Source organism: Ascidiella aspersa, chromosome 9 (genome assembly GCF_963924565.1).
Source record: "Ascidiella aspersa chromosome 9, kaAscAspe10.2, whole genome shotgun sequence".
NCBI classification, from domain to species: domain Eukaryota; kingdom Metazoa; phylum Chordata; class Ascidiacea; order Phlebobranchia; family Ascidiidae; genus Ascidiella; species Ascidiella aspersa.
This window is the reverse complement of record NC_139455.1, coordinates 5,676,008-5,689,035: the sequence shown is the minus strand read 5'-3', so window position 1 is coordinate 5,689,035 and position 13,028 is coordinate 5,676,008. Positions and strand designations below refer to the sequence as shown.

At 37.6% G+C, this 13,028-nt stretch overlaps 1 protein-coding gene across 1 annotated transcript in view; it reads right to left on the bottom strand.

Annotated features, from left to right (window-relative positions):
- LOC146132049 (sushi, von Willebrand factor type A, EGF and pentraxin domain-containing protein 1-like) overlaps positions 1 to 13,028 on the bottom strand; it is a 43,303-nt gene that overhangs the window by 7,416 nt on the left and 22,859 nt on the right. Inside the window, exons 25-32 of the mRNA XM_083397194.1 lie at positions 12,550 to 12,832; positions 10,202 to 10,402; positions 8,945 to 9,127; positions 7,431 to 7,543; positions 5,955 to 6,240; positions 1,790 to 1,953; positions 947 to 1,091; positions 258 to 386 (exon numbers count right to left, since the gene is read on the bottom strand). Of these exons, the coding sequence (XP_083253320.1) occupies positions 258 to 386; positions 947 to 1,091; positions 1,790 to 1,953; positions 5,955 to 6,240; positions 7,431 to 7,543; positions 8,945 to 9,127; positions 10,202 to 10,402; positions 12,550 to 12,832 (1,504 nt within the window). The remainder of the gene's footprint in view (positions 1 to 257; positions 387 to 946; positions 1,092 to 1,789; positions 1,954 to 5,954; positions 6,241 to 7,430; positions 7,544 to 8,944; positions 9,128 to 10,201; positions 10,403 to 12,549; positions 12,833 to 13,028) is intronic.

Below are 13,028 nucleotides of genomic sequence, written 5' to 3'. Positions count from 1 at the left end.
TTGACTTGCTCTCATAATGACTTGACTGGGACTTGACTTGTTATTTTCGCTTGACTTGGACTTGGTTATTTCAAAATGACTTGTTTGCAACACTGGGATTAATGAAAAAACTTTATTTTAACCCAAGTGATTTGTCCAAACAACGTAAGTCAAGTCATTTTGACCAAAAGACAAGTCAAGTTAAGTCAAGTCATTACAACACTGGTTTCTGTGTATGACATTTACATGTGAATAAACGGCAGAAAGAGCACACCTACCGTTAGTGCAAATAAATACGTGACGTTTTCTGTCTGGGTATCTCGAGAACGTGGCAGCGAGCTGGGCATCTAGCAAAACCAGAGGTTCAGTAGTATTCTTCCCCAAGTTGACTTTTGAAAATAATCTCCCTGTGACAAACATTGTTGCAAAAAGTACGTTTAGAAATTCAAGTAAAGTAATTTGTTACATCACCCCAATTTAGTAACTGTATGAAATTAAACCATTGAAACTACTAAACTGTTCTGAGAAAAAAAGTTTACGTACAAATGCCAAAAATATAAATTCAAGTTCAACACCCAAATAAAAGAACATAATCACAAAATATAAACCCAAGCCCACGGTTTTAGGTGTGCAAAATTGTGGTAAGCAAGCTATATTGAACATGATTTTATTCACCAAAATTACTCAATCCTAAGTAATTTTGTTTAAATGACTTGAGTCCAAGTCAAGTCGTTTAATGAAAAACTTGTGTCAAGCCAAGTCATATTACTTTGGGTTTGCACCAAACGCATGGCAATACTGGTAAAGGAGTGAGTTGTAAAACCAGCTGAAAAGCTCCTAGACTAGATGAATGGAAATTTGTACTATTTGGACAACATAGCAACCAAATTTACGGCAATGTTGTTGTTTTCTTTTTGTGAATTTTTAAGCAATGCAAAGCTCAATTTAACTTTATACAAAACTTTACTTTTGGTGTAGTTGGTTTTTACTTCGTTGAGTTTTTCAACAACGTAGTCAGTGTTGGAAATTTCTTCAGTTAAATCAATAACGGTGTGAGCTTTTCTTGCAAGGACAATGATGCCAAAACTTACCGCATTTGAATACATTTCCATCTAAAAAATATTGGTTATTGTCTCTTTTGAGAACTTGCATTATGTTCCCAATAAGTACAGAATGTGAATATCTTTTATTTTAAAACGCCCTTTGAAACGTACTGTCCAAGCAATTATGACAGGAAAAAATATATATTAATTCACTTTGAAAATACGTAAACGTTTTAAAACTAAGTTAAGTAATTTGGACTAAATATGTCATTTCGTTAGTAATACTTTTTCATCAAAGCAATCCCGCAATCATAATAAAATTAAAAACAAAAGATCACGATACACTTTACATAGCTGCTGAGAGTGGTCCTTTTGCGGGTGGATCCAGGGGTAGAGGGCATCTATCGAAACTTTTCCCAAACTTTGCTTTGACAAACTTAAAGCTAAACGCATTTTATTTTCGCAACATAATTTGGGTTTTGTGATTTTTTAACTGTTGTTTCATCTAAATTTAAAATACATCTAATCGTTGTAATTTTTTTCATTGACCGGGAACACAATTGATCGAAACTTACGCAAGCAAACAATATGTTTCATAGCCAAAATGATTAGCATTTTTTTTTTCGATCATCATCTTACAGAAAACTGTAATCTCGTTGCATGGTTATCGAAAAGTTGTTGGGAGGATTAACAATCCATTCACTTCGAGACACACTCATATAACTCAATATGGCCGTGTCGCGCATAAAAGAAAATCGGACTCTCACCCTTTCGACAAGTTTCTTGGCGAAGCGAATCGCGTTGGTGAACTCCATAAATCCCATGTTTCTCGAGCAATCAATCACAAAGGCAATCTCCAGACCTTCTTGGTAATTCAGGTTGATTGGCTTGATGATATTGTTCGGATCGGAGGTGTACGGGCTGTATTTGTCTGTAGCCGAATTTTAGCACCGTTACCGTGCCTTCATTTGTATAATATAACACTGAAACCACAGTTCGTGCAGTTCGGTGGTGAATATCCTGAATTTTCTGACGAAATCATAAGCCTATAGGTTTGCTTACCTGTGAGCCTATGTGTTGCTAAAAATTTGGACATCACAACTCCCAATGTCGAAGTAAAAACTATATGAACTAAGTTAAACAACCGAGTATTTTAAACTCGCCGACGCACTTGGGCGCCCCTCCGTTGCTCCACTCGAGATTTTGTACACATGTGATGATTGCTGACCCATCCATAACAAAGCCTCTATTGCAGCCGAAGCGAACGGTTTGGCCTTCGCCAAAATTATCACCCAACCGCCAACCGTACAACGGCAAACCAGGGTCCAGGCACGCCCTTTCTATGTGGGTCAAAATCGAGTTAGGTCACGTAGGGATCGACATTATTGGATAGGAGCAGTGTTGTAAACAGGTCATTTTGAAATGACTTAAGTCCCAGTCAATTCATTCGTAAAATAACTGAAGTCCAAGTCAAGTCTTTTTGAATAAATAACAAGTCAAGTCTTTGTGAATAAATAACAAGTCCAGTCCCAGTCCAAGTCATCGGTTGCCCAAGTCAAGTCCCAGTCAAATCCTAATTAGAGCAAGTCAACTTCAAGTCCAGCCCTTGTCAAAAAATTAAACTTTAAATTATGAAAACCGGCAAACTCCTCCGATTATTATGAGCAACTCAGGTAAAAAAATAACATAAAAGCAGCATATTACAAGCAAATTCTTTTATGTGCAAAGATTCGGATAAGTAACGCGGTTTTATAAATATTTGCTTAATTAAAACACTTTATTTTAACCCAAGTCATTTGTCCAAATCACTTAGGTCAAGTCAAGTCATTTGCCCACAAGACTTAAGTCAAGTCAAGTCATTTAAAAACAGTGACTTAAGTTCACCTAAAGTCATTGACTTAAGTCATTACAACACTGGATAGGAGACGTCAAGTAATAGTATCGGTATTTGTCCTATACTAAGGTGGTATTGGTGCGACTTAATTTGTCAGATTATACAGTAGTAAACCAACAATCAGACGTTTTTATCGCTGAAGCAGATGTTTGGCAGTACCTCTTTGCAAATGCTTTCGTTAAATTTCCTATAGTCGAGTGGTTATATAAAAACGGTATTGATTCTCCTCGTTACGGCCTACAACTAAGCTATGGCAAGTGTACCGTGGTTTACAATATTTTTAACCCAGCAAAACCGCAAAAGTTGCAATCAGGGGATGTGTTAACAAAACGTCCAATTTGCATGGAACAGCGCGAAAATTACACTGTGCTGATTAAGCCTATAGGGTTGTTTTAGTACATTTAACCTGATGAGAAGAAGTGGATCAATTTATGCTATTTATGACTGTGAATTCCATTATTTCGGGCAATATGCGAATCTCATCCATGTGGCTAAAGCTTCACGTATTTAAAGCACAGTTTGTGTGGGGTGGTGGCCTGGTGGCCCCTGGATCCGTCCTTAGGAAGTGTCATCTTGATTGTTACGGATTTCAAATTTAACAGTCTTAGTTTCTACTTTTAAATTTTTTGGTCTCAAATAACCGTTTTATAGATAATATGAAAGTGTTTTGACAAGCCAAAACATTTCGTTCATTAGTTTAAAATAAACTTTAACGCCCGACCACATATCACAAAAAAACATTGGGAGGTATCACGTAAATAACCATTTGTTCAAACCATCGATATGGCCCAAGATATAGCATTGTTAGGCAAAAATGAGCTTTCGACCGTATAAACTGCGGTAAAGTTACGACCCATCATTGTGTGTGGAATCCTGATATAAACCCTTGGTTCCCCCCGTTCCACCCCGGTACTTTCACACGTAAAAAACGTGGTTCAGGCCCATGTTTTTTTTTTTAAATTACTTTACTGGCAAGGAATCCAAATAAATCGTTGATCAACAGGGACGGATCCAGGATTTTATTCTATTTGTTGTTTTTTGGGAGAGGAGGTGCAGAAATGACGTCATAGGTTGCGTCATAACGTGACGTGCATATTTTTAGACATGGCGTTTATAAAATTATTTGGCAAAAATTGCACTTGGTAGAGTTTATTCAAACGTTTCCAAGAGGTAAAAAACATAACAGAAAAGTAAAATAAGTTCGCTCCCTTTTATTATGAAGTTACTTGTACTAAAAGAATGTAGCAAGCATTGGCGTTATAGTTGTTTCTCAACTCGCTCCCCTCTTAGCCTGCGTGGCTCAGTTGGTAGAGCGACGGTTCGCTTCAGGCCGGAGGTCATGAGTTAAAACCTTACTGCAGGCCATAGTTGATTTTAGCATGCCTTGCTTGCATCATCGATCTACAGATTCAGTTAGTCTGGGATGGCTTTCGGTGTACTATTGATACGTAAAAAGTCATCGTTGGTCAAAAAGCAGCTTCAGTATAGGGATAGATATTGGTTGTTGAACACACATGTGTGTAAGGTTCTTCAAGTTCGCGTGAAGTGCATTTTTTGCATTTACATGGTAAAGGTTCTTAAAATTGTTTATAATATAATACTTCGAGTATAGTTCAATATCTAAAAAACGATATTAAGCGTTAGGTGTCTTAACTCGTGAAAAGGCGATGTAGTCCCGAAATGAGCACCGACAGGTCACAATCCTAGACAAAAAATGGAAAGGTAAAAAAACTAAAAAAACAATGATGTTGTCCTAGGCACCTAGCTGTTGTTCATTCGCTTCACCAATCTGCAGTTGATTAGTTGTCCTTGTAGGAGGTACTTTGTTGTTTCCATTTTTATGTGAAACGCATAAAAGCACGAAATTGACGGAGCTCGCAGCACATCAACGGGATTTGACAAATGTTTAGCTTTGCTCTTTTCATGGTAAAAACGTGGGAATACCTAACTTGAAGTCAGAGAGCTGCGGCTCGCTCTCCTGAATTGGCAACAAGTGTGAAGCATTTTCAAGCGTTTGGGCCTTCTTTTAAATGCACCAGTATAAAGGATGCTATAAGTTTTAATTTACGACCTTTTTTCTATTTAAACTCATGTATATAGGTTTACCTAGACAAAACGGAGTGATGCACCATGCTCTTTTCTATGCTCCTGCGTGCCAAAGTTTCGTGAATCGCCTAAGTAGTGTAAGTGAAGTACACCACTATAAACCCAAGCAAGTTGCTTAGAATTCGGTGACATATGTCTGTGCTCTTCTGATGTTCGTCAAGTTTTCACCAATATTTTGAATCGTTTTAACGAGTCTTTTGTCACACTACTGCGTTCATCTGTAGGTTAGGTAAAAAAAGGCTTCTGAAAGTATTGTCGATTCTCTCCACAATGCAACACTCGTAATGTTTAACTTTGTGATATTTTTATCAATTTAATATTTGTATAAGCAGTATATCAAGCTTTGTTTACCATTTGAACACGCGTGGATGTAGTTTTGACTTTTAAAAACATTCACCTGGAGGTTGGCTAAATGCAAACGGTTAGCTTCGCTTCCGACTTTTTAACACCATTTTTTGATATTGAGTAAGTCCAATGCCTTAACAATTTCAAAGTTATATACTTGATAGTTACTTATATACTTGATAGTTACTACAAGGTATGCCTTCGAACAAAACAAACAACAGAACAATGATTCTTTCGAGTTTTTAAGCAGAACTGATGATGCATTGCATAAATATAGTATTCTCCTCTATTTGAAAAAATCATTTTATACCATTCGTGGTTCTGATCTTACGACATGGATAACATATCAACAACGATAGAAGTGTTGGAACAGGCTAAGATCTCATGATAAACAATACAAAAAATAATAATATTATTATTGTTTTATTAACTTTATTGCTACAATTAAACAAATTATTCCAAACCTACGTCTGTATGGCTTTGCGATTCTATCCAAGTCATACGGTGTTGTCAAATGTACCTCATAAATTATCAATATTTTTGTTCATTAAACAAATGATGAGAAACAAACCAAATCTAAAGCCTACCGATGCATGACGGAAGTCTTCCTACCCATCCTCCCGCTGTGCATTCAACCGTGCCAATCGAACTCGGCTCGAATCCAGGATTGCAGTTCACCCCCAGCACAGCCCCCAACACCCTTCCTCCTTGCCGCCCAGAAGTCCTCCATACAAATTTCCCGTTGTTCGGAACGGTCAGGGCGGAACAGGGCGAACGACAGAAAAATAGGGCGTAGTTAAAATCCCACAAGCCGTTTGCGCCGCAAGTGAGCACAGGCGAGTAACCAAACAGGTCCAGGGCGCTGTCGACGCACTGAAAATGCCAAACAAGAGAATAAATTGTTTACTGTTTATGTCAGTGCTCTTCAAACGGTGTGCACGCATGGGGTGCATGGGGTGCACCAGTACGAAAAGGTATACAAGGGTGCATCACGAACTTTTAATGAACCATTATTATGTCACATTGAATGCTGTTTTATGACAAGCAATTGTACTCGCAAGCAACCTGCAGCCATAATCTAACTCTCACCGACAGTGTGTAAAACTTCGGCAGCTCCGCTCTGTTTAATTGACATGGAAATATTTACATGCATAATGATTTTTCATGTCGCCTTTTACCTCAGTTCACCTTTCAAGTAAACAGGGTGCATGAGTTCGTCATTTCACCAAACCAAAAACGGTTAAAGAACACTTATTTATGCTATCTCAAAAGTGCTCAGCAATAGCCACACGGATTTGATTTAGGCCAATTGGAGAGGGGAATGACTTTTTTTGAAGGAACCCTGCTTGCCGACCAGATAACGAAGTACGCCATGTCGAAAGAAATTTAAACGATTTATTTTTGTTGGTATGAGAACAGTGGACTTTTTCAAATGACTTTACTTAATTCCTTTAATAACCCAAATTCGAACTTGGACTTAAGTCATTTTGTTAAATACCTTGGGTTAAAATTAAGTGTTTTCAGTAAATATTTTTCAATAAAATTGGGGTATTTGTCTCAATTTTTGTAAAAAAAACATGCTGTATATTGCATTTTTGTTATTTTTAGTCGAGTTATTGCTCATAATCTTAACGAGTTGACCAATTTCATTAGTTTAACGCTTTATTTTTATGTCAATGACTTTACTTGAAGTTAACTTGTTCTACCAACGACTTGACTTGGACTTGACTCGTTATTTTTGCCAGAGACTTGACTTGGACTTAAGCTATTTTTTAAATAACTTAACTGAGTCTTGAATTTCAAAATGTGAATTTTGAAATGACCTGTTTACAACACTGCTAAAGTATATCCCATATATTGGACATTTGTTTTTAAATGAAACGTTTTTTTTTGCCTTAATACATGTATATTTTAAAATTACATCAAGACTGTTGAATTAAAAGAACCTAAAATGCAAGCATTCCACGCCCCTTTCCTCAGCGTGCCGAAAAGAATATTTAAATGTTGGCAGGTCCGCAGCAAACAGACTGTTGCCTTGCGTTGTAAGTAAGCCCAAACGATACCTCGAAAGTTGCCCGAGTTCCTGAGTCAAACCACAGAACAGACTCTTCTGTTGAATCGTTTCTCTGCAACCTCACGCCCTGACGGATATCTTCGATGACGACCGAGCAACGTGCTGCAAAAAAAAACTTAAACTTTGGGCTTGGTGTTGACAAATCTTGTGGCCCTTGATGTAAACGATCGAAACTTCGCCTTAAAGGGTAACTGAAAAACCTTAACCCGATAACCGAGCCCTTTCGGCGAAAATCATGCTGATTTTATTGGTTTGAAAAACTGAGGCGTGTGTATACTGAATATATTTATTTTTTTATTTATTCCATTCTTTTTAAGAAAATGTCCATTATCGACAAGAGTGTATTTCTTTGGTCAAAAGGGCCTTAATGGCGACCAAAGCGAATATTGATTCGCCGTCATTACCTAGTCCAGGATGGTTCAAACCTAGGCCCGCTAAGCCCTGTTGAAGTTTGCAATGCGTACCTTTGAGGATTTTTTAAGGGAACATATGTAACCGACGAACAGCAAGCGTGTTCGAATTGTTTGGTTAGGATTACATTTTTCGGTTAAACCATTAAATAAACCAGTTTGCTATGGCTCAGGATTCAGGGGGTTGCAAGAAAGACTAAATTTTGGTGTGTGTTAGACTGGTTTGAAAGTCGCGGTACGTCCTATATGGAACTTTTTTAAATGGCCGTTTTGCGAACTTATGATTTATGTTTGCGTTTTGTTTTTCCTATTGTTAATATGAACATAACATAAAAAGTATGCCCCTGTATAAATACTATTGTTGGTAGTTAAAAATAAATAAACAATAAAATATATCGCGCTTCTGGAAAGTATTGTTTTTACAAGTTTTCACAGTGACTAAAGGCTAACGCCCTGACTCTTTCCATGATGTAATTTCAGCAAAATTGATCTAGTGAAAAAACATATTACGCTTATCAAATGAAGTCGTCCAAATGAAAAGTTTTGTCAAATACTGGTACGCAATTTTTTATCGCTTCGCGCGCACCATTTTGCCAGTCTAATTATCACTGGATTCCAATTGCGCACAAGTTCGACGAAAGCAGCAAGCTTCTGGAGCTTTAGTTCTTTGTAGTTACTTATTGACGATTCTTTGTTGCGTCATTTTTAAACAATTCAACACCAAACAAAAATCATTAATCCGCCCCAGGCACGCTTGTACTCTATGTGGCCCTCAAACAATATGCAAGAAATTTTGTGGCCCGCGATGCTGTCAACCTCGGACCACCCTGACCTAGTCTGTCAAATCCCGCTATTTGACATTATTCCCAATGCAAAATATATGAGCATCCCTTTGTATGGATGAATAAACAATAGGAAAGGAAATGCCGCTTGTTCAGAAATTTACGCCTTTGTTTGGGTAGAGATTATTACAAAAAAACAAAAAATATAAAGTAAGATATAAATCTTAGTTATTTTGTAATTACTAAGGAGTCTCCGGTGTTTAGAGTTGTCTGGAAAGTTAAATTTTTTCATTGAATTGAGGTTGGTATACCTCGGCAGATAGGGAGACGCGACCATCCGTTTCTTGTGCACGTTAACTCTTCTTCCACAGGAAAATAACCGGGATTACAAGCTACTTTGGCTCTTTGCTGTATACTCAAATAAGCAGCGCCAAGTTGCATGGAGGGCAGTAATTCACCGTTCGCCGGGTCGGGCAGCTTTTGACATAAGAGATCTATAAAAAGAAAGAGGATGTTCCCCTAATGTGCAGTGTACGCCCCGAACATGCTCGAGTTAAGCCGCCCAAACCTTTTGGTCAGCGACCCTAGCATAACTTTACTCGACACTTCATGTGTGATAGTGTTAACCATAAAATTGCGATTCACCTACTTCTGCACACATTTGCAACTCGGTCAGCGATTATACGCTTTGCATAAGTTTTTTTTTTGTAGAAAAAAAGTGTGATTTATGAAGATGAGGGATTAAAGGTAGTTAGTGTAACATTTGTTTAATTTCACACGCGGCCACTGAAACCTGTAGGAATGCGACCCTTGGTTTATAAAGCACGGTGTTAGAGAATGAGGATTTGAAATAGACGAAAGAAATCACAGCCCGGCGCTCGTTGCATCTAATAAAAGGCTTAGGCGAGTAGCAGTGTAAATCTTGCAAAGCATTTTTAGCTGCCCAGGCATATAAATAAACATACAGCAGGGAGTAATGATTGATTGGGATAAAATTAGAATGTGGCGGAGGAACTTGAATACCCCTCGTGCTCAATTTGCGCTATAAATCATACAATCCGACGTTTGATTTTTCTGTAATGGTGGTGACGATTCAGCGGTGTTAAATAGCAGTGTTGTAATGAAGTAAATCGATGACTTTACTTAGGTGCACTTAAGGCACTGTTTTTAAAAGACTTGACTTAACTTAAGTCGGTTTGGTAAACTAAATTGAATTGGCTTGAGTATTTTCGACAAATGATTTGATTTGGACTTAAGTCATTGAGTCAAATCATTAGATGCTACAGATAGATGTTGTTTTTTTTGTTATTCCCTATAGTTGAATTATTGCTTATTGCTCATTTAATCGAAACATTTACGAATTTTAATGGTTCATAGTTTTACTATATTATATCAGTGATTTGACTTGGTAATGACGTGCCCTAATAAAGACTTGACTTCGACTTGGGCAACTGATGACTTGGACTGGGACTTGACTTGTCATTATTTTAAAAGACTTGACTTGAACTCAAGGTATTTCAAAATGACTGGTTTACAACATTTTAAATAGATTTAAGTGTTAGACTTGCCGCAACCGGTTGGAAGGTTGTTTTTCCAATTGCCGCGTTTGCCACATCGGTTCCTCTTTTTGCCAACCAATGACTCTGCCGTATCAACGCATTGAAACCACACCACTTCATTCATTGGGGCAAACTGTTTTGATGAAAGAACGTTCCCGTGTTGATCCACAATGTTTATTTCATCTGACAATCCTTCCAGTGAGCACATTTCTGCATAAAATAATTGTAAGTTGCTTTTTTGTTTCTCCACTGAAATTGTGTTCTTCTTATAAAGGCCTGAATCAATTTGCCGAAGAGGCGGATTTTTTAAAAATTAAATTTTTTTTGACACATACGTTTAGAGACATTTGATAACTTTAGGACATCATGTGACTCGTGTTCTATCGCTCGCTTTACACACCTCTACGCGATAATAACCATTCTTCCATAAACAATTTTGTTCTTTTGAAATAGTTTCCCTATGATCAATATTAAGTGTACTATATTTTCTTGTTAAGCGTCTAAACTCTTAAGCCTTTGACGCATAGGATATGTTTTATCAAATGGTATCATATCGCCCTAGTTCCTGGAGTTTGAAGGGAGGCAAGACCCTGGTGCGCAATAACGTAGATTTTTTCTGACAAAACATAACCCACATTGTAGAAAAAAGAAACAAAACTAAATATTAACCCAAATAGCAGCCTGAGATAATGGCAAAATTTTGAGTTACGTAAATACGCATGTGTAGATTTTGTGCAAAGCACGGGACAGCATAAAATACGACCTAAAGCCGACATGACAAAATGGGACAATTTAAATCTCTGTATAAAAGGTTCATTATTGCATTAAAGCTAGCCGTCTCTGGACATTGGTTGGCGCCCCTCTGTAAAGAACCAGGTTTTAAAACCTAGATTTTAAGATGGCACAAACAAACAAATTAAAAAAATGCCCACTCATGCATGACGGCAGTTCCCTTGTCCATCCTCCTGTTGTGCACTCGACCGTTACCTCAGAACTTGGTTGGTAATCACGGTCACAGTTGACATTTAACACAGTCCCAAACTTCCAGGTACCCGGAGACCCGGAAGTCCATACTAGGGCTCCGTTGCTAGGGTTACTGAGAGGCGGACAGGGCGATGAGCATTGGAAATCGTTGTAATCGAAATTCCACAGGCCGTCGCTTTCACATGTTAATACTGCCGGGTTGCCGTTCAGAACATGGTTACTGTTGGCACACTGGAATCATATTGCACAAAATTGCCATTTACTGCACTTTGCACAAACGCAACCCTATTTTGGTCTGGCAAATGAAGGTTATTGACCGATAATTATAGTCTTTTAAAAACTGTTGTTACTAAAATGTCTTGAGGTGACAAACAGGCAATTCACACATTAATTCAGGATTGAAAAATGTTAGTGGATATAAACAGCGCATGTTTAATGTGATAATGGATGTGTTTGGTAACTGACAAACTTGATTTTTTTCAAAGTAAGCTAATGCTTTAAGTTATTTTTGCCAATTGAACAATATTTTTACTGGTAATAAACTGGTAACAGGCTTGACCCATACTTCGAAGGTTGCCTGTGTTCCTACTTTAAACCATACAATACGGTCGCTTTGTTGATCTGTTCCGATCAACCTCACGCCTTCTTTTAAGTGGGAGATGAACACGTGACACTGCCCTGCAAGACAAATTTACCAAACCTTGGTATTGTTTTTTTTTGTTAATTTAAAACTAGAGAAGAGCGTTTCGTTACGTGTTAAAGTTCCAATTTAATACTATGGAATCGTATACATTGAAACATTGTATATTTTTTTAAAAAAGGTCTAACTAATTTAGAAACAATCTTGTAAGATCACCGACATTTATGTTGTAAGGCCACGGTCAAGTCATTAGTAAAAAAACTGAATTTATATTGAAGTAATTTGTGAAAAATAGCAATTCAAGTTCTATTTTAGGTCGTTGTCACATGAGGCTAATTTCAAGTGAATTCAGCATTTTCATCAAAGTAAAAATTCCCAATCATTAAAACTAGCTAACTCCTCTATTGGTTCATTGGTTCTAAAAGGTTGCAAATTTAAATTAAATGAACCCAAACACCAAAATAAACTGGCAAAACTATAGTAGCTCAGATAATGACAAATCGCCTAAATCAAATCTTTCAGTTAGGCAACTAAGCATGCATGTGTATGTTTCGTGTAAAGCTGGGACAGCATAAAAGACGACTCAACTTCAATATGATAAATGAGACAATTAAAATCACTGTATAAATGGTTAGATCTCGCGCCCATACGAAGTGGTTGGCCCTCGGTTAAGTAACACTGTTTTCATATCTAGATTTTTAGATGTGAAAACAAACTAAATAAAAATGCCCACTCGTGCATGACGGCAGTTCCCTTGTCCATCCTTCTGCTGTGCACTCGACCGTGATGTCGGAACTTGGTTGGTAACCACGGTAACAGTTAACCTTCAATACAGTCCCAAACTTCCAGGTACTCGGAGACCCGGAAGTCCATACTAAGGTTCCGTTGCTAGGGTTACTGAGAGGCGGACAGGGCGAGGAGCATTGGAAATCGGTGTAATCGAAATCCCACAGGCCGTCGCTGTCACATGTGAGTACTGCGGGGTTGCCGTTCAGAACCTGGGCACTGTTGGCACACTGGAATCATATTTAAAAAAATAGCCATTTACCCCAATTTGTACAAATGTAACCCTATTTTGGTCTGGCAAATGAGTGTCATTGACCGAAAATTTAAAGTCGTTTAAAAACTGTTGTTAGCAAAAATATCTTTGTAGTCTTTGTAGGTGACAAACAAGCAATTCACACAGAGTTCAGAATTGAAAAATGTTAGTGT